The following is a 26,631-nucleotide window of genomic DNA, read 5'->3' on the forward strand; positions in this document are numbered from 1 at the left end:
GCGGAGAGAGGTGGGGGCTGAATTCTTCTTTCCCCCCATTGCGCTGGAGGAGTTGCTGTATCTCCCAGAACCTGTGCAGCACAGGTACCTGTGTAACGCAGGCCAGACTGTGGTCAGGGTGTGCTGGGTAGCGCTGTGTAGCTCTGTAAAACTGTGGTGTAGCTCTCTGTGTACAGCTTCATGCTGTGCTCCATGGTAGCCCAACACAACCCTACACACCCTGATGCTAAGCCATACATGAGTCTGAATCAGCCAGTTCAACAAAGCATTCCACTGTCATCTCTGCTGACTCCAGCATTAGAGCTCTGGGCATAAGTAGTGATTTAGGTTGAGTTACTTTAAAGCAACCACTTAGCAATATTTATAGAAAGGTCATTTATAAGATAATTCATGTTACAGTCCTGTGATTGTGAAATGAAATAACTCAAGATCTCTGCAGTGTGTGTATAGTAATACAACACCTGGTCACAAAACACACATCATGGAGGACATTCTTAAAACTGAACAAATTAAAAATAACACACAAGGCACAAAGATGTTAATTTATTCCTTCTCCCCTATTGAAAAGATGGACACACATCTTCACAAGGCCAAGCAGTGCAAAACAACACAACCACACATTACAGTACTTCAATCAAAGGCTATGTACAGCTAGCAGCTCATGGCTGGAATTGATCTCTGAAATTTTACAGTCCACGTTTTTCTGTTGTAACAGAGTGACAGCGCCCTCCCCAATCACAAGACCACTGAGGGAACTGCAGCTCACTATGAACAGTGACTAATGCTACCATAAATTCACAAATCCTTAATGCTTACAGTACATACATTTTTCATGGGACTCATTTATGCAGCACAGGTTGAAACTTTTAAAAACTACATACCCAGCAGGGTTTTTCAGCTCTCAGAATGATACTTTTTATGCTTTCGGTTTTACAACGCTGGGTATTGTAGTTCTTAAATTCAATAACTTCCTGCAGTGCAAAAAAATCACACAGATACACAATCATCCTAAAAGAGTGCAGCTCTTACGAGCCACTAGTGCATCATTGTAGGACCCAAGATAATCATGGGAACTGTAGTTTGTAAAAGATAAACATACCCTTAACATTAATGAACATGTCCACAATATGAACCACAAACACCCAAACCATTTTAATTGGTATTGTCTCAGTGACTCAGCCTTTGATTTTAAGGCACTGAGTAATGAAGTAATGGACAAACTACAGAACAAACACAGCCCCTGGCATCCCCCAAATGCTTAATATGCAATGTTTTCTATTCTACCATTGCTTTAAAATATTAAGATAATTTCAACACAAAAATGTAGTTTGTTACATTGGTGACATAACGCAAGAGATATTATTCAGCGACTGATGAATAAGTTGCTGACCGTGATCTTTAGTTCAATGGCCAAACCTGTGATGCAGTTTAAAAAGCACCTTCATGGACAGCACCAGTTTAAAGGGGACACGACAGCTTCAGCTGCAATCCAAGCTGTGACTAACGCTCCACATCACAATGCACGACAAATAAAAACATGGACAAACAGACAGAGAGACAAATGGACAGGTTTCCCATATGTTCTAGTTCTAGTACGGTGAGCGGCATTTAGGTAGGTAGTTTAATGCTTAAATCAGCCCGTTGGTTAGCTGGATCCTACCGGATCTGCTTTAACTGGTGCTCTCCTAAAGGCTTGTGAGGGGAACCTGCTTAAAAGTGAGAAGGCATTCGGGCCATGCTGGTGAAACAGCATGTAGTGCTCCATCTGGGACAGGAGGCACGCCTTTCTCTGTTTTGCTCAGTGGCAGGATGACTTCAGTTCGTGCATTTCATTTGACTGTCAATTATTTTTTTTAGATACAATCTATTTCACCGTGTGAGTTTACTTGAAGTGCAAGAGCATGACTGAAGTTTGCAGTACCACTGTTTAAAAACTGGTCACATTCGGTTTCACCACAGTCAGTTTGAACCGGTTACATTCGGTTTCACCACAGTCAGTTTGAACCGGTCACATTTGGTTTCACCACAGTCAGTTTGAACCGGTCACATTTGGTTTCACCACAGTCAGTTTGAATCGGTTTCAACTGGCTGTAACGGGAAAAGACTGAGAATTCTGAGAATTATTCACTCAAACATTGACAGTAACAAAAACTTCCTCCGAGGTGCACTTGCGTGTGTGGTGGGTGTATGTTTTTGCATACACATGAGTTTAAAGAAACAATTATATGAACTTAAAACACAAGTGAATTATTTTGGATTTTGGTTTTAAATAAAGTAATCAAAATACATTTCTGATCAAGTTCCATTATAATTGAAGAGAAAAATCCATATTATTATTTACAGATTCATATTTTTTCCTCTAGTCCTAAGCTTCATGTGCAAGGTGGCCATTGCTATGGTGTATTGGGTCATTGTGCTCTGATTGGCTGAGAGCTTCTGCTTCACGTTCCCTCTTCTGCCGGCGGAGGTTCCGTCGATGATAGAACAGGTATCCAGGCAACAAGAACCCAGCCAATGATAAAATGAGCAGCCCCAGGTTTACCTGTTGATTGGAGGAAAGTGTTTAAAAGAATTAGTCTGTCACTGTTGATTGGAAGAGAGACTTTATTATAGTTAGTCTGTCAGTATATGTCTGTGAGGAAGCCAGTGTGTGTCACTGCATGTGTCAGTCAGTAAGTAAGTGTGTCTGTGCAACAGTACATGTATCAGTGAGTCAGTGTGTCAGTATGTGCGTCAGTGTGTCATTGTGTCAGACAGTGTGTCAGTACATGTGTCAGTGCATCAGTACATGTGTCAGCGTGCCAGTGGTCAGACAGTGTGTCAGTGCAGTGTGGCAGGTTTTTGTTTCCACCAATTACACTGTCTAAATGAGGTCACTGGTTGCTTCACCGGTTCGCTCGTTAAATAGATCTTGGTAAAACATTTCATATAGGGACAAAAAACTGGTCTTCAGCTGTCATTCATGCGCTTATGAAGAAATGTGGGGTAAATATTAGCGCTAATTAAGTAATTAAGGCCAAATTCTGAAAACCAGAAACACACACGGCCCTCGTCGGCCACCTCTGGTCCCCCACCCATCATTTACTTTAGGACAGGATTAAATCTACTGGAGGACAACTCATCAATATGGATAATTAAAACATGAAAAAATATAAAAGATGATGTTTACTGTATTTATTAGTGAAAAGACAGCCGATGTGTATGCGTGTGTGTGTGTGTGTGTTTGTGGGTGTACGTGTGTTTGTGCACTGAGGTGTAGTTCCTCTCGTACCCAATAGGGGTCTCCCTTCAGGGGTCCCAACATCAGTATGAAGAGGGGCTGCTGGACAAGGGCGAAGAGGGCGCTGATCATGGACTGCAGCCCGGTCAGCGTCCCAAAATGGTTGGAAGGGTACCTGAGATTCACACTGACGTTACTGCAGCCACACCACTGCAGAACATGCTAATGTCAACCACACCACACCACACCACAGCCAAGCAGGCTAATGTTAGCCATGCCACACCACAGCCAAACAGGCTAATATTAGCCATGCCACACCACAGCCAAACAGGCTAATATTAGCCACGCCACACCACAGCCAAACAGACTAATGCTAGACATGCCCACCACAGCCAAGCATGCTAATGCTAGACATGCCCACCACAGCCAAGCATGCTAATGTTAGCCTTGTCACACTACAGCCAAACATGCTAATGTTAGCCATGCCACACCACAGCCAAGCAGGCTAATGTTAGCCATGCCACACCACAGCCAAACATGCTAATTTAGCCATGCCACACCACAGCCAAACATGCTAATATGAGCCATGCCACACCACAGCCAAGCATGCTAATATGAGCCATGCCACACCACAGCCAAGCATGCTAATATTAGCCATGCCACACCACAGTCAAACATGCTAATGTTAGCCATGCCACACCACAGCCAAACATGCTAATGTTAGCCATGCCACACCACAGCCAAACATGCTAATATTGGCCATGCCCACCACAGCCAAACATGCTAATGTTAGCCATGCCACACCACAGCCAAGCAAGCTAATGTCAGACACACCACACCAAAGCCAAGCATCAAATGAATAGCTAAACAGTGGGCTCCAAGCAGGTGAGTTTAGAGGCATCTGTGAAGCTGTGGCCCTCAGGTGAACCAGGAGGACTCTGGGTACTTACACAGCAGCGTAGAGACCCCCACAACAGGAGTGAATGAACCCCCTCACCATGGTGTGCAGGATGAAGGAGATAACCTAGAGAGGGAGCGAGAGGGAGAGCGAGAGAGACGGAGTGAGAGAGAGAGTGAGAGAGAGAGCGAAAGCCGTCCCTATAAACTGCAGCTTAATTGGCTAGATAGCTTGAGGCATTATGAGAGTATTTCCTCAACTGTATAGGTAAACAGAATTTCCTTATCTGTAGAGGTAGACAATGTTTCCTCACCTGTACAGGTAATGTTATATCACCTGTATATGAAGGTGGAAGTGATCTGGTGGGTTGTGTACAGGTTGGTAGCACTGTTGTACCTGTATAGGAAGGTTGTCTATGAGGGAGATGATTCCGAAGATGACCAGGAGAAGGTTGGTGAAGATGAAGGCTCGTATGGCATTGGTGAGCTTCTGGACCTTTTTGTCTCTCTTAGGGGGAAGTGGGCAGCTGAAGGGGCCAATACACAAATCAGGTACACATCAAACAAGCAGCACCAGTATACACCATACACATCAGCCAAACAGCACCAGTATACACCATACACATCAGCCAAACAGCACCAGTATACACCATACACATCAGCCAAACAGCACCAGTATACACCATACACATCAGCCAAACAGCACCAGTATACACCATACACATCAGCCAAACAGCACCAGTATACACCATACACATCAGCCAAGCAGCACCAGTATACACCATACACACCAGCAAAGCAGCACCAGTATACACCATACACATCAGCCAAACAGCACCAGTATACACCATACACATCAGCCAAACAGCACCAGTATACACCATACACATCAGCCAAACAGCACCAGTATACACCATACACATCAGCCAAACAGCACCAGTATACACCATACACATCAGCCAAACAGCACCAGTATACACCATACACATCAGCCAAACAGCACCCAGTATACACCATACACATCAGCCAAACAGCACCAGTATACACCATACACATCAGCCAAGCAGCACCAGTATACACCATACACATCAGCCAAACAGCACCAGTATACACCACACACATCTGCCAAGCAGCACCAGTATACACCATACACATCAGACAAACAGCACCAGTATATACCATACACATCAGCAAAGCAGCACCAGTATATACCATACACATCAGCAAAGCAGCACCAGTATACACCATACACATCAGCCAAGCAACACCAGTATACACCATACACATCAGCCAAGCAACACCAGTATACACCATACACACCAGCCAAGCAACACCAGTATACACGCTGAGATAACAAATAAGAACCACCTCTCTCTCCCACTCTCGCTCTCTCTGTTTCTTTCACACACACATCCTCCTCTCTCTCTCACACACACAAACTCATACCCTTGTCTCTCTCTCTCACCTCTTCTCTCCCTCCATCCCTTGGCTCTTATCCTCCTCACACTCCTTCATTTTCCAGTCCATGATGTATCCGATGAAGGGGCAGGTGACCAGGCACAGCAGCTGCAGCGTGCCGAAGATCGAGGAGTAGAACCCCACTACCAAAACAATGACATCACATCACAACCCAGGACCAGTAGAACCCCACTATCACAACACTGACATCACAATCACACACCACGACCAGTAGAACCCCACTATCACAACAATGACATCACAATCACACACCAGGACCAGTAGAACCCCACTATCACAACAATGACATCACAATCACACACCAGGACCAGTAGAACCCCACTACCACAAAAACGACATCACAATCACACACCAGGACCAGTAGAACCCCACTACCACAACAATGACATCACAATCACACACCAACACACACATTACAGCATGATCAAAACTGAGACAAAGAATCTGCACACACACGCACACAACCACGCACACAGTTACGAGCATCAGGCATGCCCGTCTGTTTTGTGACATCATGATCAGGTGAGCTGGGGGCGGCTTACCTGAATCATGCTAAGCTGGCCTTGATGAAAGGTGGTGTGTTTGTTTGGGCTGCACTGGCGTCTAATACTTGCATTATGCTTCATATTTGCAAATGTGTAATGTTTAGTGCATTCCTTCTCTTGTGTGTATAGTGTTCTTGTTTATAAGCCAGGTATATTGAATAGCAGCGGGGCCATTTTTCAGATTTTGGTGATTAGTGACTCCTGCTCAGGCCTTATTTCATACCAGTTTTATTTAATTTGTTGGCCCACTAGTCTACATATGGATGATTTGGGTTGTGTTTTTGTTTTTGAGCAAGGAGAATCGTTTTTTTGTAGAATCGTTTTTGTACAAATAAGAAAATAAAAGCAGAGGAACATCTATGTCCATAAATAAACATGGTGGTATGTCGGTATGTCCACCAAAACAGTCGGTTAGATGTCTTGAAACTGCCTGTTGTTATCACAAAGCTTGTTCAGACCGCAACACACACACACACACACACACACACACACACACATACGTTCATACCTTGCTCTTCTGCAGCCAGTACCAACTCTTCAGAAGCTGAAAGAAATTCATGAAAATTCACAGCCCAGAAAAACGACAACCATAGACATGCTGATAAAAACATTAAAGTGTCTCTGCACCATGACCATGGCAACAACCATAGACATCCTAATAAAAACATTAAAGCATCTCTGGACTATGACCATGGCAACAACCACAGACATCCCGTCTCAGCTTATATGTGTCAGACATTTGTGCCAAAATCATGTTAATTACAGTCTGTAGCCAAATTTGTACATTTGTTTGTATTAATTATGGTTTACAAATATAATTACTTCAGACATAAAAGTGACTCCAAAGTGTGTTTGTCTGGCCACCTGTGTGCAGGGTATGTACTAGACTGTGCTGGAGTTGGCTGTGTATCTGTGTGCAGGGTATGTACTAGACTGTGCTGGAGTTGGCTGTATAGAACTCACGGTTGGGGTCACCATGGGTTACCAGGAACTCCAGCATCTTGTTCATGGCACCCATGAAGAATATGAGGCGGATCTGCGTCATCGCCATGGTGATGAGACTCCATAGGAAGATGGGGGAGCACACAGACCTGCGGAATGGGACGCTACCTGAAGGGGTGGGGGGGGGGGGGGGGGGGTCAATGTTCATTAATCTGGGAGGGGGGGTATATTTGGGTGTGCGTGCATGTGTGTGTATTTATGTTATATACTGTATAAGTATACACTCTGAATCCTGGGTATGTTTGTGTGTGTGCATTTGAAATATGTATATATATATATATATATATATATATATATATATATATATATATATATATAAAGGAGTGCATGCTGTGAAAGTTTGAGTGTGTTCACCCTGGTGTGTGTGTGTGTGTATGCATGTGCGTGTGTGTGTGTGTGTCTACATCTGTACTCACTCTGTGAGTTAGTGGCTGTGTTGGGGCCAATCAGCTCGGAGGATGTGTCCATGTGACGGGGTGTCTGACTGAGGCGCTGTCCCACCACAGTCATGTGACTGTAGAAGCGGTCTCCGGTCACATTGTGGTCCAAAACCAGCCCGCTCAGCTTCATCTTCTTCCTGAAGTACAGACACTCCTTTGAAGCTCACGCAACACTGCTCCGGTAATTGCTCTAGTAATCTTGCGCGAGTGCTAGCATTATAGCTGTGCAACTCCATTACATTGCATTCAGGCTCTGCTAGCACTAGCATTATAGCAGTGCACCTCCATTACATTGCATTCAGGCTCTGCTAGCACTAGCATGGCTCATTTTAATGTGCTAGCACTACATTCCTGTGGTAAAGTTATGTTAGCATTGTGTTCACATTAGGCTAATGTCACAATAACATTGTGCTAGCATCGTAGTAGCATGCCACTGCTGTAGTATGGTCATGTTGTGCTAATGTTGAGGGGTGTTGTGCCAGTGCTATAGCATTGCTGCGCCAGCCGTACTGCAATGTTGCAGTAGCGTCACAGTAATGTTGCAGGAGCGTGACGGCAGTGTTGTGCCAGTGTTAGACTGACGTGTAGGTGATTTCCTCGGGAGCGGGGAAGGCCTCCACCGGCCAGTTGAGGAAGCAGTTGAGGAAGACGAGGCACGCCAGCCCCGCCCACACCCACATGATGACCCGGAAGGACACGCCCACGTCGTAAATGAGCTGCATGATTGGTGGAGACCGGGGGTCAGAGAGAGAGAGGGGTGGTGAGCGGCAGGGATAGGACTGTACAAACAGTATCAGTACTGAGCACAGTAAGCAGTGTTCAGGTCCGTAGTGTGAGCTCATCAGTATTGGTACCGAGCACAGTAAGCATTGTTCAGGTCCGTAGTGTGAGCTCATCAGTATTGGTACCGAGCACAGTAAGCAGTGTTCAGGTCCGTAGTGTGAGCTCATCAGTATTGGTACCGAGCACAGTAAGCAGTGTTCAGGTCCGTAGTGCAAGCTTGTCAGTATCAGTACTGTGTGCAGTAGGTGGTGTTCAGGCAGTGTTCAGATGGCGTTCAGGTCCGTACCTTCACTCCAGGGAAGGTCACTGCTGACGAGGCATAAGAGCCGATCATGATGGACATGATGGTGGAGCGAATGTTTCCAAACATGTTGGGTAACTGGGCGGGAGAGAGAGAGATAAATGAGATGCTCAGTAACTGTGGAGGGGGGGGGGGGCGTGGGGGCAGAGCATAACATGTGTTCATTTAACGGTGTGTATGTGTGGGGGGGGGGGGGGTCTGTTCTGAGGAGGAAGGACACCTGATGGACTGAGTCAGGAAGTAACTCCACTTCCCATTTCCCTATGATGCAGTGACACCAAAGTCTCCAGCAGAGGGCACCAAGAAGAGGTTTGTGGCATTTCAAGGCAGAGCTTAATCACTTGCCTAAGGTGGACTCAGCCAATCTATCTAACGTGGGCACAACCAATCGGCATGCCCACACAAACACACAACAAAGGGTGACATAATGTCACACAAAACGTCACAGCTCAACACAAAACGCACACAAAACAACCACCGATCCAGGCCAGTCTCCCTCATATTTCTGTGTGTGTGTGCGTCTGTCTCTTCGTGCACGAGCTCTGCGTATGTGTACCCATGTGCATGTATACGTATTCGTGTGTGCGCGTGCATGCGTGCATATGTGTGTGTGTGCATATATATTCACGTGTGTGTGCGTGCATGCATGTGTACGTATGTATGTATGTGCATATATATATATCTATACCCGCGTGTGCATGTGTGTGCTTGTGTGTGCATATACAGTATATACCGCGTGTCCTTGCTGTGGTAGTCATAACACTGTGCTTCCTCAGGGGGCTGTGCTTTGACCAGTATCCCTCTTCTCAAGTTTATTTAAGGACAGAACACTCCCTCCTACACAAACACATTCTCTCACTTTCTCCGTTTCCCTCCCTCTCTCTCTTTCTCCTCCCTCTCTTTCTTACGTCCTCTGTCTTTCTGATCCTTTCGTTCTCTGTCTCCCTCCCTCTCTCTGTTCATTCCGTCCTTGTGGAAGGAAACAGAGTGTGCAGATCCATCCGTACGGGCAGGAGGGGGGGCTGGTGCTTAAGGACAGGGTGAGCTCTGCCACACACTGCCACAGCACACGCTGGACTGGCCTGCTGGCCTGTGACCATAACTAGCATGGCTCAGGAGGAAACCGCCCCCACTCTGAAAGAGGGGTGATCGTTTGGCAGGAGATCCAGTGAGCACAGCAACCCAAGTTGCTGATGTTTCCCAAGGATCGTTGGGGACATCATGATGTATCTCCTAGGGTTAGGCTTAGGGTTAGGGTTACAGGAGGGAAACGGTGTATGGAAGCATACACTCCAGGACCTCCTTTTTCTCTGAGGAAAAACAGGAAACAAGCTGCAGATCAGGGGAGAGAAAGTACAGACAGTACAGACACACCGGCAGTACAGACATGCAGGCAGTACAGACACACAGCCAGTACAGACATACAGGCAGTACAGACACACAGGCAGCACAGACATACAGACAGTACTGACACACAGGCAGTACAGACACACAGGTAGACAGACAGACAGACACACAGGCAGTACAGACACACAGGCACACAGACACAGCCAGTACAGGCATACAGGCAGTACAGACATACAGGCAGGCAGAAAAGCCAGACAGACCGGCAGGCTGTAAGACAGACAGGAAAGAGATATTTCTGGTGTATCTCATTAAAATTTTTTTAAAGTTTCAATAGAAAGTCACTAATGCATCTCAAAATGAAATTCTTTATCTGGACTTGACAAGCACTAAATAGGTAAATGTCTCTATGAGCCAGATGCGGCCATTTAAACAGGTGTAAATGAGCCGGGCCAATCAGAGCGTTCCCCTGAGTTTACCCACCTCTGAGCCACCCCACAGAAGGGGAGAAGCCGGGCGAACGGGGTGGGGGGGGGGGGGGGGGGGGGGGGGGGGGGGGGTTAGGTGTGTGTCCTTTCCCGTTTTGGGTAGAGATTGAAGGAGGGGCTGAAGGGAGGGTGTGTAGGCAGGGCTGGCTTGTGATTGGTGGAGGGTAGGGTGCCAGCATTTCTATCCTGGAACCCACATGTAGTGCTTTCCACTGGCTGTGCTGCCAAAATACACTGGCATTCACAGGCTAATGCACGCACGCACACGCACGCACACACACACACACACACACACACGCGCACACACGCACACACACACACACACGCAAGCATGCACACAAACACACACACACACACGCACACACACACACACACACACCACACAGGCACGCACACACGCACACACACACACATACACACGCACACACATGCACACACACACATACACATACACACGCACACACCACACGCATGCACACGAACACACACACACACATACACACGCACACACGCGCACACACCACACACACACACACACACACACACAAACACACGCACACACACACACACACACACCACACACACACACAAACACACACACACACACACACACACAAGGGATATTCTGGAGGGCAGACCTTAAGAGGTGTAGTGTTTGCACGGCTGGTCTTCTCCCCTAATAGTCCTCAAAACGGTACCACATGGCATGCTTCATTAAGCCCCTCCCCTTAGCCTGAATCACTACAGGACATGCCCACCTCCCAGCCAATCACGTCCCCTACCTTTCATCACATTCTGTATTATCAGGAAATCTTCCACTTCACTAATCTGTTTGTTAGATTCCCGCTAGTCTTGACCCCTGAGTCTAGAGCACCTGGACGCTGTAGTTTGTGGATCGGTGTCCTGCAGTTTGATTGGTCTGAGCAGGTCTTAGTCATGCTCAGTAGAGTACTCTGCTCCAACTGGAGGCTCTCCACCATGAGGCCATGGGGATTCATCAAAAGTTGTAAATGGCCATTAGTATATTAGCAAAGCGCTTCCCCATAAGTTGGGCTATGTCTCGCAAATCAATGGGCTGGTCAGGCTCATAGTGCTGTAAGGTTATGAGCAGGCTGGTCAGGCTCACAGTGCTGTAAGGTTATGAGCAGGCTGGTCAGGCTCATAGTGCTGTAAAGTTATGAGCAGCCTGGTCAGGCTCATAGTGCTGTAAGGTTATGAGCAGGCTGGTCAGGCTCATAGTGCTGTAAGGTTATGAGCAGCCTGGTCAGGCTCATAGTGCTGTAAGGTTATGAGCAGCCTGGTCAGGCTCATTGTGCTGTAAGGTTATGAGCAGCCTGGCCAGGCTCATAGTGCTGTAAGGTTATGTGTCAGAAAAGTGAGGCTAGTTTCCATTGAAGCTGCTGGCAAAGGTATTTGTAGAAAAACAGTTTGTTATCATGCCAAACTACACTTGCTGTTCTTCTGACTGTTAATCTATTGGCAGAGATCCACAGCTAGTAGTAGCTTTTGCTGAAAAGGCAAAGCTTACTGGTTAAATCATCCCCACACCGGCACCACCATGCTCGGTAGTAAATAACATCCAGAGAAAACATTCTTAAGGCTGACGGAAAGAACGTCTTTCTTTGTATATCCATCCATCCATTTTCTATACCAGCTCATCCTGGGCAGGGGTGAGAGGCAGGAATTCACCCTGGACAGGCCGCTAGCGTACCGCAGGGCTTTCTTTGTATATTCAATGGAAAATCGTACTTATACCTTCATTTATTTTGGGAAATTTTCCAGATCTTTCCGAGGGCTGTGACGACTGCAGCTGCTTTGATTAGCTCTTACAGCGCACTGCCGGATTAAAATACTTTCAGGGATTTTGACTGATTGCTGTTGACTGCGGCACCCCAGCCAGCGGCGTAAACGCATAGCAAGTTCAAACGTGAGCCACGGGCCTTGGCGTGGAGTAACTGAGCACATTAATGAAAGGCCTTTTCCACAGGCTTCTCTGAGGGCGATACAGGGAGGTACTGCACTACTGCACACATCTAACATGCGGATACACACTCAGTAACCCACGGCCCAGAGACCCAGATTCCAGAGGCTCCCTGTCCTGCTGACCCTGGAAACTCCTCAAGGGAAGCGAGGGAATCTTTTCCCCAATATTACATTTTGTTTTTTGTTCTTTTCCCCTTTTTTCTGCCAGTGTGGAGGTTCCAAATATATATATATATATATATATATATATATATATATATATATATACACACACACACACATATATAAACACACTACTAAAATGATTGGATAGGCTTCCAATAATTTGTTTAATTGTAATTAAAGCCAAAGGAGACTATTTTGAGGAAAGTCGTGTCTAAGATCATTTTTGAGTAAAACTCATCTTCTTGCGTAATTCTAGGTAGAAATTGGGAAATAAATGTGAGCACAGTGTGAGTTAAAATTGCCTTTGTTTGAGCAGCATGTTTAAAGAGTGTTCAGACAGTAAAAAGCCATGTTTGGGTTGGGAGAGCCTGGGCTGACAGGAGCGCTGAGTTCGCCTGTGCAGCTACGCTATCTGCTGCTCCTGACCGCCACTCACCCGTCCATCGCCTCCCGCTGGATTATCTGATTTCACCTTCCTGACCAGACCCGACCAGACCGGACTGAACCGGACCTGACCAGACCAGACCAGACCAGACCGGACTGAACCAGACCTGACCAGACCAGACCAGACCAGACCCCAGACTGGACCAGACTGGCCCCTACCGGACCAGACCAGACTCGACCGGACCGGACCGGACCGGAACAGACCACACCAGATCGGACTGGCCTAGACCAGACTGGACCAGACCAGACCAGATCAGATCGGACCGGCCTGGACCAGAGAATGTACAGGACGTAGATACGGCAATTTAATTGTAATAACCTTCGTTATTAATGGCTTGACTGTGTGAAAATGTTTGTGTCTAAATGTATCTCAGCTTGAAAAGAGGCCCACAGGCTCTGTGGCAGAGTAAGAATTTGTGGCACGTACCCCACTGGCGTTTGAGTAAACAACTTACATGACCGCTCCAGAGGGTGATCCTAAGTGGTGACATTGCCTTCCACAGAGAAAGAAGAGGGTCCACCAATTACAGGGTACGTTGGTAATAAAGCAATAGAACAACAGCAGCGGTGATTGGAGGATACTTTCTGGTTACTTATTCATTCTCAGAGTGATCATGGAAGCAGGGGCAGAAAGTATCCACCATCCACCAATCACCTTCAGCGTTGTTCTCGTCACTGTTACCGTATCCACCAATCACCTTCAGCGTTGTTCTCATCACTGTTACCGTATCCACCAATCACCTTCAGCGTTGCTCCCTTCACAGTTACCAACGCACTGAGTGTACATGATTGGTGGAGCTCCCTCCACCAATCCAGCGATGGCCACCACTGCCGCGCCCCTATTTCTCAGTTGCACAATTACATAACGCACTCCAGCTATAAATTCAATCAGAGTAAAAATAAACTCCCAACATAAACAGCCTGCTGTGCCAAACACCAGGAAAGCTCCAACACTCCTGAGCGCGACCCTCCATGACAGGGTCCCTCTACATCAGTCCCTCCCTTTCAAAAACGCCAAAAAAATCACTTAAAATAAGCAGAATATGTTAACAGGCCTGTATGCGGTTTCATTTCCACATTGCAAACCTCCTAGTGTCACAACCTCCAACAAAGTTTACACTTTACACTTTACACTTTAGACTCTTTTGGAGTTAAAAGTACTCTATTGGGTTGATTTTATGCTGAACTTTTTGCGTTTCTGTTTTAAAAATTTTTGTTTTATTTAATCAGTTAGGGTAACTTTCATATATCTTATAAGCTTATAAAGAAATGACATATTGTCAAATACTTCAGCAACATTCACAGTACACTGTATTGACCAAAAACGTAGACGTTAATGCATTTTTGATATGAGGTGGTATATTCCCCATTTCATATTTCATATGAGGCTGAGGTATGCTCTATTTTTGCCTTTCATTTGTTAATTTAATTCACAATGCATTTTAGGGTGTAAATGCTGTTCATGTGCCTCTAGATTAGGCTTAAATTTGAGATAATAAAGACCATTCATTCCTCTCATAAATGAATGGCAGCTGACATTCTTGCTAAAGAGTTAATTTAAAAATAGGCTTTAGAAATGGACATGAAAAAAATACTGCAGACATGACCTTGGTGCGCTCTATCGTAGTTACAACCCAATGTGTACACTACATAGAGACAAGCCATGAGTGTGTGTGTGCGTGTGTGTGTGCGTATGTGTGTGAGTGTGTGTGTGCGTGTGTGTGTGCGTATGTGTGTGAGTGTGTGTGTGCGTGTGTGTGTGCGTATGTGTGTGAGTGTGTGTGTGTGTGTGTGTGTGTGTGTGTGCGTATGTGTGTGAGTGTGTGTGTGCGTGTGTGTGTGTGCGTGTGTGTGTGCGTATGTGTGTGCGTATGTGTGTGAGTGTGTGTGTGCGTGTGTGTGTGCGTATGTGTGAGTGTGTGTGTGCGTGTGTGTGTGCGTATGTGTGTGTGTGTGTGTGTGTGTGTGTGTGTGCGTGTGTGTGTGCGTGTGAGTGTGTGTGTGAGTGTGTGTGTGTGTGTGTGCATATGTGAGTGTGTGAGTGTGTGTGTGTGTGCGTGTGTGTGTGTGAGTGTGTGAGTGTGTGTGTGTGTGTGTGCATCTCACCGTGAGAGAGGTAAAGGTGAGGCAGATTCCGCCAAATCCATTGAAGGCAACAGCGATGAAGATGAGCACGGAAAGGACTGGAGAGAGAGAGAGAGAGTTTATCTGTGGGGTTTCTTACAAATGCAATGTAAAAATGGCAATCATAATTACAGTATTGTGCCACTTAAATCAAAAAACTAATGCTTTTATTATTTTCCTGGGACCAGAAAGTCAGTAGTGTTTGGTTTCTTGGGGTGTTGTTACAACTGAAAGCTAAACCCATAAACTGGCTTATGTGCTGCGGCTAGCTAAGCTGTGTGCTTTGTGGTGTTCGGTGCTCATTAGTGACAGTAGCTGGTGCTTTGTGGTGTTCGGTGCTCATTAGTGACAGTAGCTGGTGCTTTGTGGTGTGCGATGCTCATTAGTGACAGTAGCTGGTGCTTTGTGGTGTTCGATGCTCATTAGTGACAGTAGCTGGTGCTTTGTGGTGTTCGGTGCTCATTAGTGACAGTAGCTGGTGCTTTGTGGTGTTCGATGCTCATTAGTGACAGTAGCTGGTGCTTTGTGGTGTTCGGTGCTCATTAGTGACAGTAGCTGGTGCTTTGTGGTGTTCGGTGCTCATTAGTGACAGTAGCTGGTGCTTTGTGGTGTTCGATGCTCATTAGTGACAGTAGCTGGTGCTTTGTGGTGTTCGGTGCTCATTAGTGACAGTAGCTGGTGCTTTGTGGTGTTCGATGCTCATTAGTGACAGTAGCTGGTGCTTTGTGGTGTTCAATGCTCATTAGTGACAGTAGCTGGTGCTTTGTGGTGTTCGGTGCTCATTAGTGACAGTAGCTGGTGCTTTGTGGTGTTCGGTGCTCATTAGTGACAGTAGCTGGTGATGCCGCAATGCTAGCCTGCACATAGGCAGCTTTAGGATGGGATTTCATTGCGGACTACATGCTGGGCTGTCTGGCCAAAGAAAGCACGTCATTATTTATTTAAACATGCACACATGTATACACACACACCTACGCACGCATGCATAAATACAGACGCACACACATACACACACGCACACGCACACACACACACGCACAGGCACACGCACACACGCACACACACGCACACGCACTCTTGCGGTGGAGGAGAGGACTGACCTCTGGGATCATAGGCTGCTGCTGCAATCGTGGCACAGGAGAAAGCAAAACATGCGCTGCGAGAGAGAGAGATAGAGTGAGAGAGGGAGTGAGGGAGGGAGAGAGGGGGAGGGAGGGAGGGAGGGAGAGTGGGAGAAAGAGAGAGGGAGAGCGGGAGATAGAGGGAGGGAGGGAGGGAGGAATATAGAGGGAGGGAGGGAGAAATGTTTTGTGTTCACTTGGCTTTCATGCCAGTCCTACTGCCCTGTTATGACCTCCTCACTGTTTCTATTCCACCTGCAACCCCTGCACAGCCCCGCCCACATACACAGCTCCACCCCCGCACAGCCCCACCCATTTACAGAGCTCCACCCACATACAGAGCCCCACCCCCTGCACAGCATCACTCGCATACAGAACCCCACCCACTGCACAGCCCCGCCCACATACAGAGCCCCACCCCCTGCACAGCCCCGCCCACATACAGAGCCCCACCCCCTGCACAGTCCCGCCCACATACAGAGCTCCACCCCTTCCTCTGGTGACTTACCTGCCCACCAGCCGCAGTGGGCGGGGCCCGTACTTGTCCATCAGGATGCCGAGGGGGAGGGTGGCGGCGCTGAGCAGGAAGGAGCCAATGGTGAAGCCCAGATTCAGCATCTCCTCCTGCTCCACGCAGCTCAGCCAATCACCACTCTCCCACACAGTGTGGTTACTGCCCACTGTCCCATTCTCTGCTGGGAGAGAGAGGAGGAAGGAGAGAGGGAGAGATACTGAAATTCTAAATTCTGAGAGGAGAGTGAGAAAGAAAGAAAGGGGAGCGCAAGAGATAAAGGGGGAGAGGGATAGATGGAGAGAGGGGGAGGTGGAGAGAGTGGAAGAGATACTGAAATTCTAAATGATAAATTCTGTGCAGATTCTGTCTCCTGCCGAACGGGTGTTTTGGCAGAGGCTGTCACTCTTAATGCGCTGCTGTCAGAGGCGGCCTCTGGGAGACTAAGAGAGACAGTCCCCAAGAGAGACGGCTTTATGCACCATAAACACTCAACTCAGTAATATTACAATACCTATAAAAGGTCAGAAATGGAATAACTCCAGTATTATTGCAAATAATAACTGATCCTTACAAATTATTACAAAGAAAGCCTTGAGGTGACCTATTATCCTTTTAAAAAAAATACAGATACATTTTCTGAATTTCCTTGCTGTAATGTAAATTGTTGTTTCTGAATGGATCTGGGTGGAGCAAGAGGAGGAGAGAGAGAAAAAAAGAAAAAGGAGAGGGAGAGAGGAGAGAGGGAGGTGGACAAAGAGAAGGGGAGTGAGAGAGATGGAGAGAGGGAAAGGGAGGTGGAGAGAGAGGGGGAAAGGGAGAAATGCAGAGTGAGGGGGGAGAGGGAGAGATGGATAAAGGGGGGAGAGGGAGAGATGGAGAGAGAGAGAGAGGTGGAGAGGGAGAGATGGAGAGAGCAAGGCCTTATGACAGCACCCTGTCTTCATGTTGAGGAGCAGGATGGCGGTAGCTGCAGCAGAAGCATACCTGTGCACAGGTGAGAGTAGAACCCCTGGTGCTCAGAAGCATACCTGTGCACAGGAGAGAGTAGAACCCCTGGTGCTCAGAAGCATACCTGTGCACAGGTGAGAGCAGAACCCCTGGTGCTCAGAAGCATACCTGTGCACAGGTGAGAGTAGAACCCCCGGTACTCAGAAGCATACCTGTGCACAGGTGAGAGTAGAACCCCTCGTGCTTCAGCATGATGAGCAGGGAGCCCCAGCCCAGCAGCACGGCTGAGAACAGCAGGTTCTCCACCACCGCCGAACCCGCCATCCACCAGCGCCTCCTATAGGCCTGGGCCAGAGATGGCGCCATGACTCTGAGATGGAGGAGAGAGTGAACGCAGCACATTAACACTGCACTGAGAGAGAGGGTTAATACAGTATAGCACATTAACACTGCACTGAGAGAGAGGGTTAATATAGCACATTAACACTGCACTGAGAGAGAGGGTTAATATAGCACATTAACACTGCACTGAGAGAGAGGGTTAATATAGCACATTAACACTGCACTGAGAGAGTGTTAATACAGTACATTAACACTGCACTGAGAGAGAGGGTTAATACAGTACATTAACACTGCACTGAGAGAGAGGGTTAATACAGCACATTAACACTGCACTGAGAGGGTTAACGCAGTACATTAACACTGCACTGAGAGAGAGGGTTAATACAGTACATTACTACTGCACTGAGAGAGAGGGCTCATACAATACATTAACACTGCACTGAGAGAGAGAGTTAATACAGTACATTAACACTGCACTGAGAGATAGAGGGTTGTCTAATGTTGTTTTTTTTGTGAAATGCACTTTCCATAATATATTGCACAAAACCAATTTCCTTGTTTTTATTTAATTAAAATAACATTTACATTTTTTGTCATCCATGCATTTTAAATCACACATTTAAGATTACTTTAGTGGCTAAACATAGGTTTAGGGGTATGATTAGGGTTAGGAATGCAGTACATGTAAATGTGAAACAAATGCTAGTGTTAAGGGCAATGGAAATGTTTCAGACAAGTGTAGTCATTCATTTTGGATGACTTGAATTTTTCTATTTTTCGGACTAAAGATAATGGCCTTATATTTTGTGATTTTTTCAGACACCCGTCCTTGCAATTCTTTAATTGAATTAATGACATTTCCATTGTTTTTCATCCCCTGTAAAAATAATATTTCATATTTATGATAACTCAAATGCATTAAATATGGTTTATACTTGCAATTAGGGGTTTAGTATCAAATAAATATTATGGTTATGTTTCAGAGCTAGTAAAATGGGTTTTTATCTTTGATTTTGTATAACCCTTTTGTCCCTCCCTTTTGCCTTGAAATATGATCTGCCAGTAATGGTTAGGGTCAGGAATCTAAATGAGTTACGTCTGAAAAAATGTTTGCGTTATGATTAGGGGCGAGGAAAATGGTAAGGGCAAAGGTCAGTCATTGATATTGGATGACCTAAATTTTTCCGCTTTATGTATCTTGTTTTTTTTTTTTGTTTGTTTTTTTTTCCAGCATAATACTAATTTCAAAATATATGACTCCAAACACATTTCCTTGTATTCATTTCAGTGAATTAATTTTGCACAGTGAATATGACTCATGGACTCCTATTATGTAGTTTAGGCTTAGAATTGAGGTTAGAGTTAGGATCAAGAATTTGGCTCATGTTAGTGTGAAATAAATGTTATGGTTACATTCAGGAGCTTGGAAAATGGTTTGGGCCAGGCTGAGTCATTGATTTTGGATGAACATCATTTTTCACTTTAAGAATTTTGGCTTTTGTATTTTGACATTTTTAAGTAAATATGCAATGTTCCAAAACTACTGAACTCAGACTTAAATTGGGTGCCAAATAAAGTAATGGTTTGAGTATGGGACAAAGCCACTTTTCCATCATGTTGGCACAGGCTTTCCCCGGAAGCTTAAGGAGTGTGATACCCCGGTAACCGAAACACACCCTCCGGTCTGCTTTCTTAAAAAGGCGGAGCACCATCCTGTCACTCCAAAGACATTCAGCCAGGACACTCCAACAACATCCCGAGCGTTCAACATCTGTGGAGGGATCTCATCCACCCCTGGTGCTCTGCCACTGAGGAGCTCTCCAACCACCCAGTGACCTCTGCCACAGGGATGGACTCTGATCCCCCAGACTGTTCCAGCTCAGCCTCCTGAATGGAGGGCGTCTGTCAGGTTTAGGAGTTCCTCAAAGTGTTCCTTCCACGTTCCGACAATGTTCCGAGCTGAAGACAGAGTTTCATCATGCTTGTTAAGTACAGCCTGGACAGTGTCCCACTTGTTCCTCCTGAGGTGCCGAATGGTTTCTCAGAACCATTTTGGGGTCGGCCGAAAATTCCTTCTCCAAGGCCTCTCCCAACTCCTCCCATACTCCGGCAGCAGCTGCAGCCTTTTTTTGCCTGCAGTCCTCCATGCCATACCTGGAAAACCTGCTTCTTCACCAACAGGTCCTTGGGATGTGGCCAGGACATTTACCAACCAGCTTTCAACCAAAGCCTCTGGCAGCCACTTCCTCAATAGAGGTTTTGAACAGGTTCCCTTCAGACTCCACGTCCCCAGCCTCCTCCGGCATGCGGGAGAAGCTCTCTGGAGGGGAGAGTTGGGTCCTTTGCCTAGCAAACGTTCACTAGATGTTTGGGCCTACCTGGTGAGTTTGACAACTTCCCCCACTATCTGATCCAACTCACCACCAGTGATCAGTTGACAGCTGAGCTCCTCTCTTTTACATTACAGGCATTTAGCAGACGCTCTTATCCAGAGCGACTTACACAACTTTTACATAGCATTTTTACATTGTATCCATTTATACAGCTGGATATATACTGAAGGTTAAGTACCTTGCTCAAGGGTACAACGGCAGTGTCCTTACCCAGGAATCGAACCTGCAACCTTTTGGTTACAAGCGCAGTTCCTTACCCACTGTGCTACACTCCGTCCGTCTCTCTTCACCCGAGTGTCCAAAACATTTGGACACAGACCTGATGAAACAACTACAAAGTCGATCATTGATCCAAGGTGTTCTGGTACCACAGCCTGGTCTGCACTTATGAACGTCCTTGTGTTTGAACATTTTGTTTGTTATGGACAAACCATGACTAGCACAGAAGTCCAATAACATAACACCGCTCAGGTTCAGATCAGATCACGCACATCCAAGTTTCCCAGTCATTGCCTACGTGAGCATTGAAGTCTCTCAGTAGGACAATGGAGTCAGTAGGTGGGGCCTTTTCCAGCACCCCTCCCACCTTCTCAAAGAAGGCCGAATGCTCAGAACTGCTATTAGGCACAAGAGTTTTCCTCTCCTCTACCTGTAGTCACATTATGGTGGCCCTCTCGTCCACTGCAGTGAACTCCAACTGAGTGGCCACTAAACGGGGACTTCCCCACATCCCCACTCCCGCCCAGTGCCTCTCACCCGGGACACCTCCAACGTACTGTTCCACATACCCAGAGTTCCGCTGCCCAAACAAATGTTGCTATGGTCCACTCCGCTGTCCGCCCCCTTGCCACCCAACCCCTACCCTGAACCTTGCGAGTGGTGGGCCCACACGGTTTTCCCACATAGTCTTTTCAGGCTGGGCCCGGCCGAGATATGTGGGCTGCCCGGCCACCAGGCACACGCCTGCAGACACCACCCCCAGGCCTGGCTCCAGGGATGGGTCCCGGGTAACACTGTTCCAGGCAGGGCAAGCTGAATCTTAATTCTTTTTACAATTCAGTCAAGGTCATTTTGGATCGAGTTCATCTGTGTTCCCAACCCAGTTTGCCTTGGGGGACCCCACCAGGGGTCACAGCTCTCGGGATCAGAAAACCTCGCGAGCCCTTCCGCCACGGCAAGGCCATGTTCCAGTAAGGGGGTTCATGTCTGAGCCTTCCAGTGCAATTCTATTTACGTAGCGAAGTGCGACACCTGATATGACGGCAGACGGGAATCTTGCCATGTCATGAAGTATTACATGATTCATGAAAAAAGTTGTAACCCCCAGTTAATGTAATAACCACTGGTTAATGCAATTAGTTATTACATTAACTGCTAAAAGTTAGTAAGTACTGCATTCCTAACCCCATTTAAGATTTTTATTACATTAACCATCAGTTATTACATTAAAGAGGAAAAAGTTATTACATTGTGCATATTGCATATTAATCATTACATCATATTAAATATTGATCATTCAACATTACATATTAATCATTTTTATTGCATCAATTGTTGTGATACATTGTGATACAACTGATTTTTCATCTTAAATTTAAAAAAATACATTTATAGTAATTTATTTAATGATGGTTGGTAAATTAACATGCTTTCCTATCCAAGTAAAAAAAAGACATTTTAAAGTTTTGCTTTTTTCACTTTTTGGACACAAGACTTATGTATTTTGTTGTTTTTCCCCTGAAATACATTTTTCATCTTAAATTTCTTCAAACACATTTTCATTCATTTATTTCACTGTGGTTGTTAAATAAACATGACTTTTTATTCATCAGAATTTTACATTTAAAAAATTTTTTGCATTTATTTCATGTTTTGGACATAAGCCTGAAGTCTTACATATTTTCTTGATTTGCCACTGGAACACATTTTTCATCATAAAATAAATTTATATTCATTTCTTTCACCAAGGTGATGAAATGTACATGATTTCCTTCCAATCTGAATTTTTTTTTAAGTTACATTTTGAAAACACATTTCTATTAATTTATTTAACTGTGATTAAATATACATGATTGCCTTTCCATGTGAATCAAAAACAGTATATTTATTCCCCCCCTCTGTCAGAGTTACATGGGCGGGGGCGTATGAATTTAGCACGGGACTGCTTGGACTTGGGTTTAAATAGTAATGAGCGTAAACGGATCAGGAGCACTGAGGTGTGAAAGCTGTCCGCAGTGAAGTTTGGCAGGTGTTGGGGTGAGGGCGGTGAGGGGGGTGAGGGCCTGTAAGCTCTGTTATTGCCCTTTGGCAGTTTAGGGTGGCATGTGGCATCCCCTGGGGTGGCCACACAGAGAGAGGAGCACACACAGTATCTGCTGACCAGAGGCCCTTCGGGGGGGGGGGGCATGTGGCATCCCCTGGGGGGAAGGGGGGGCATGTGGCAATCCCCTGAGGGGGGGGGGGGGCATGTGGCATCCCCTGAGGGGGGGGGGGGAGCATGTGGTATCCCCTGAGGGGGGGGGGGGGCATGTGGCAATCCCAGGATCACACACAGCAGCTGCTGACCAGAGGGCCACTGGTGACAGCTGTACCCGTTTCCACCTTTGGCTTCTGACTAAATAACCTCCCGTCCACCTGTGACCCTGTGACCCTGTGATCCTGTGATTCTGTGACCCTGTAATCCTGTGACCCAGTGATTCTGTGATCCTGTGACCCTGTATTCCTGTGATTCTGTGATCCTGTGACCTTGTGATCCTGTGATTCTGTGACCCTGTAATCCTGTGACCCCGTGATCCTGTGACCCTGTGATTCTGTGATCCTCTGACCCTGTGATTCTGTGATCCTGTAATCCTGTGATTCTGTGACCCTGTTATCCTGTGATTCTGTGATCCTGTGACCTTGTGATTCTGTGATCCTGTGGGGGCTAGTCTGGCACAGAGCCCTGCAGGAGTGCTGGTCAGTGTGTCCACACTCCCACCAAGGCTTGGGGACAGATTCAATCTGACCACAGTGTGTGTTTTGTTCATTCTGAGGACCTGCAAAGCAGATCGTCTCAGCAAAATGCTCTGAGACAGGAGACTGAGCAAAATGCTCTGAGACAGGAAACTGAGCATTGACGCCTGTGGTGTGTGTGTATGTGGGTATACAAAAGCGAAATACATCACCAGTACTACTTCTGCTATATTATTATTAATTATTATTATTATTATTATTATTATTATTATTATTATTATCATCGTTGTTATAAATATTATTATAACAGCGTGAGAGATGGAGAAAGTGAAAGAGAAATCATTCTCATAGGACGGGAGCGTTGACAAGAAAAAAAAAGCCGCGAAAAACAAAGTCGAAGAAAAATACGTTAGGGGCGCTGGCATGGTTACACAGTGATGCGCTGACCTACAGAAACGGGGGCTCGGGGGAGTTAGAGGGCACTTCCTAACGTCCTATAATGAAACGCCCACCACCCCAAACTCCCGCCGCACGTCAGCTGTTTCCCGGCGCTGAACTTATATGACCTCTCATGCCCCAAAGCTAACAGCAGCTGCGCGCACAGCTACTACGAAGAAGTGCAGTGTTTGCAAACTGTGTTTCCGTTTCCATCCGGCTAATACAGGGTCAAATGTTCTGCTTACTAATACCAGCTGATACCACCCCAACACTATGATCAATCACCAGTAAAACACTACACGCAGCGCAACATTGCTCCGGCTAACACTATACCAATGCGCGCGGTTCATTGAAAAGGGTACTGTTGTTTAAGAACTAAAACCACTCATAAGAACACATATCGTTATAAATAATAACAAATACTACAAATAATTTAACATAACTGTGGAAAAAAGTGTTATTAGTTGTTTTCCCACCAACAAGTCACGTTAGGAATTGTTCTTGTTTGTAAGAGTAATAACTAATTGATCGAGACGACTGCATTGCTGACAGTGAGGCATCTATGTATAAAAAATGAATGCGAAAACAAAAAAATCAGTTGAACGATATGTGTATGGCGAAATGTGTCAAATCTAGTGCCACGTGCGTGAAGTTGACTAGGCTGTATTACCAAATTTGGCTCTGTAACGCGCGCCACATGTAGCGAAACAAAATCTTCTCCGATTATCATTAACAGAAGTGATGGGGGAAATAAACTTACTTCAAATATTATCTTCTCAAAAATAAATCAAAACAGAACGTCGTGGTCGCTGATATTTCAAAACTTCGGTTCTTCCCCAACCATAAAACCGTCTTGATTCTCCTTCGCTCCTCTCCCCCTTTGGACACGTCAGAAGTAAAAAAATGAACTCCAAAATCAAAAACGCTGCCACCCAAAACTTTGCACGTTTTATTCAGGAGCCGATAGCAGGAAAGGGGCTCACGCAACCAGGCTTTTTCCTTTACACTCAGTCGCCCCCTCCCTCTTTCTATAAATGGGTCATAATTTCGCACAACACACTTTCTCTCCCTCTGACACACGCCTTTCCTACTCGCATTAAAAACTCTCAATGCCAACTTTCTGCTGTCAAAGACGCGCTTTACTCTGAGCGCAACGACGCCATCTCTCGCAACCGTCCTGTATTGGAGGGAGTCGCTGTGAAGGTAAGGCGTCATAAATGCAATGCGATGAATAACTTTTTGTGCATTGCTCCAACAGTAGCCATTTCAGCCTTGTGCGCGCGCAATCCAGTCGTCAACCTTCGACAAACATTCGCGGGAAATATTTCTTAAAAAATGTTTTTGAGCGAGGTAAGTAAAATCTGTTCCGGTAGTAATTTAGGGTGTTTAAGGCAGGTGATTATTATATTTTTGTAAACAATACATCGTACACACAGACATCTGTCCTTGAAAAGTTAGTATGGTTTTCTGGTCAATTTTAGCTGGAATTGTTGGCTAGACGTCGCCGTCTGTATAACAGTTATAATTATGCCACCTCTTGAGCTGTCATAACGTGTTTTATTTTTTGCTTTGTTTTTTTTTTCTGTCACGTGTTTACAGAATACCATCTAAAGAGAAAACGAGAGGGTTGGTACCCAGGGAGGTCATGGAGAGGACTTCAGATTGGGATATTATGGACACTAGATGGTGTTGAAAACTATCTATAAGTAGTGTCCTTTTTGGAAGACCTTTGACACTGTTATATTGCTCAAAATATCTATTGTGGTGATAGTTTCACATCCAGTAAAATGAAATCAGTTGTTCGTTTGCTGGATGTTAGGTTGACCTGCAAGTGTTCTCCTGGCCCTTCAGAATTTAATCTTTCAGTTAAACTTATTTTTGAAAAAATACATGTTGTATCTGGAATTATTCCCAGTTTTCTTGGTTTTGTTTGTTTTCAGACCTTTGCATTCTTGTTTAATTTTACTAAAAACGAATTGCACATTTTTTAAACTATAATTTTCAATATAAATCAGATTTGAAACAAAATGTGCCATTTCGTGTTTGTGTTTAGAGAAACTAGCAGGACATTGTTAGGATCCCACAGAATGAAGTGTCTGAGGAGGAAACAATAGTATTAATAATTATTATAATGATAATCACAATGATAAACCATAGAAAAAGGTCTGAAATTAAGTGTTTATTGGTATTTCTTTTCCATGAAGCATTTTTCATTTGTGGAATTAAAACAATAATGATAATGGTATCAATTACAATACCAAAAATTCTACAAAATGGATTCCCTTTTTCTTTTTAGTTTCAACAGAGAAAAGGAAAAAAAAAAACATTACTAAAAATAACTTACATTTCCAATTCCATTTCAGATCAAATGTGTTTTTTTTTTTTTTTTTTGCAAATTGGTTTCACATGAAAAAACAGCACACAAGAAAAGAGTGGGGAGGAACAGAGGAGTTGGGACGAGGTTTCCCTTCTCCACCCAGGCACCACTCCCCTCGCCTCTACGCCACTCCCCCACCTGCCACATCACCTCCTCTACTCCTCTACTCCCAAAGCACACCCCCAGCTGCTTGCTAACCCACGGTCTCTGGTGGCTAAGGTCCTCCTGGAAAAACACTAGCTTCGGAAACAGCGCCCCCACCTATCGCTCAGGCAAAGATGGGGAACTGCAGCTCATTGTAGCTGCCACCATAACAATGACAAAACAACAA

The 26,631-nt window shown here is 45.6% G+C and overlaps 1 protein-coding gene across 5 annotated transcripts; it reads right to left on the reverse strand.

Moving 5' to 3' along the window:
• Positions 1 to 527: 527 nt before the first annotated feature.
• On the reverse strand, positions 528 to 24,999 carry slc43a1b (solute carrier family 43 member 1b). Of its 5 annotated transcripts, none has more exons than XM_035419630.1 (15): positions 24,684 to 24,999; positions 18,011 to 18,168; positions 16,845 to 17,028; positions 16,316 to 16,371; positions 15,198 to 15,274; positions 8,653 to 8,745; positions 8,166 to 8,299; positions 7,560 to 7,720; positions 7,105 to 7,251; positions 6,650 to 6,685; positions 5,583 to 5,718; positions 4,515 to 4,644; positions 4,171 to 4,244; positions 3,272 to 3,395; positions 528 to 2,542 (listed from the first exon to the last, which is right to left on the reverse strand). In XM_035419630.1, exons 2-15 carry the CDS (start codon positions 18,162 to 18,164, stop codon positions 2,366 to 2,368), a joined length of 1,683 nt encoding a protein of 560 aa, XP_035275521.1. In that variant the 5' UTR covers positions 18,165 to 18,168; positions 24,684 to 24,999; the 3' UTR covers positions 528 to 2,365. The 5 variants fall into 5 exon arrangements, with proteins under 5 accessions (XP_035275521.1, XP_035275519.1, XP_035275523.1 ...); XM_035419628.1 differs by having other exon boundaries at positions 16,845 to 17,031; XM_035419632.1 differs by lacking the exon at positions 18,011 to 18,168 and having other exon boundaries at positions 16,845 to 17,031.
• Between the last annotated feature and the right edge of the window lie 1,632 nt (positions 25,000 to 26,631).

Source organism: Anguilla anguilla, chromosome 5 (genome assembly GCF_013347855.1).
Source record: "Anguilla anguilla isolate fAngAng1 chromosome 5, fAngAng1.pri, whole genome shotgun sequence".
NCBI lineage: Eukaryota > Metazoa > Chordata > Actinopteri > Anguilliformes > Anguillidae > Anguilla > Anguilla anguilla.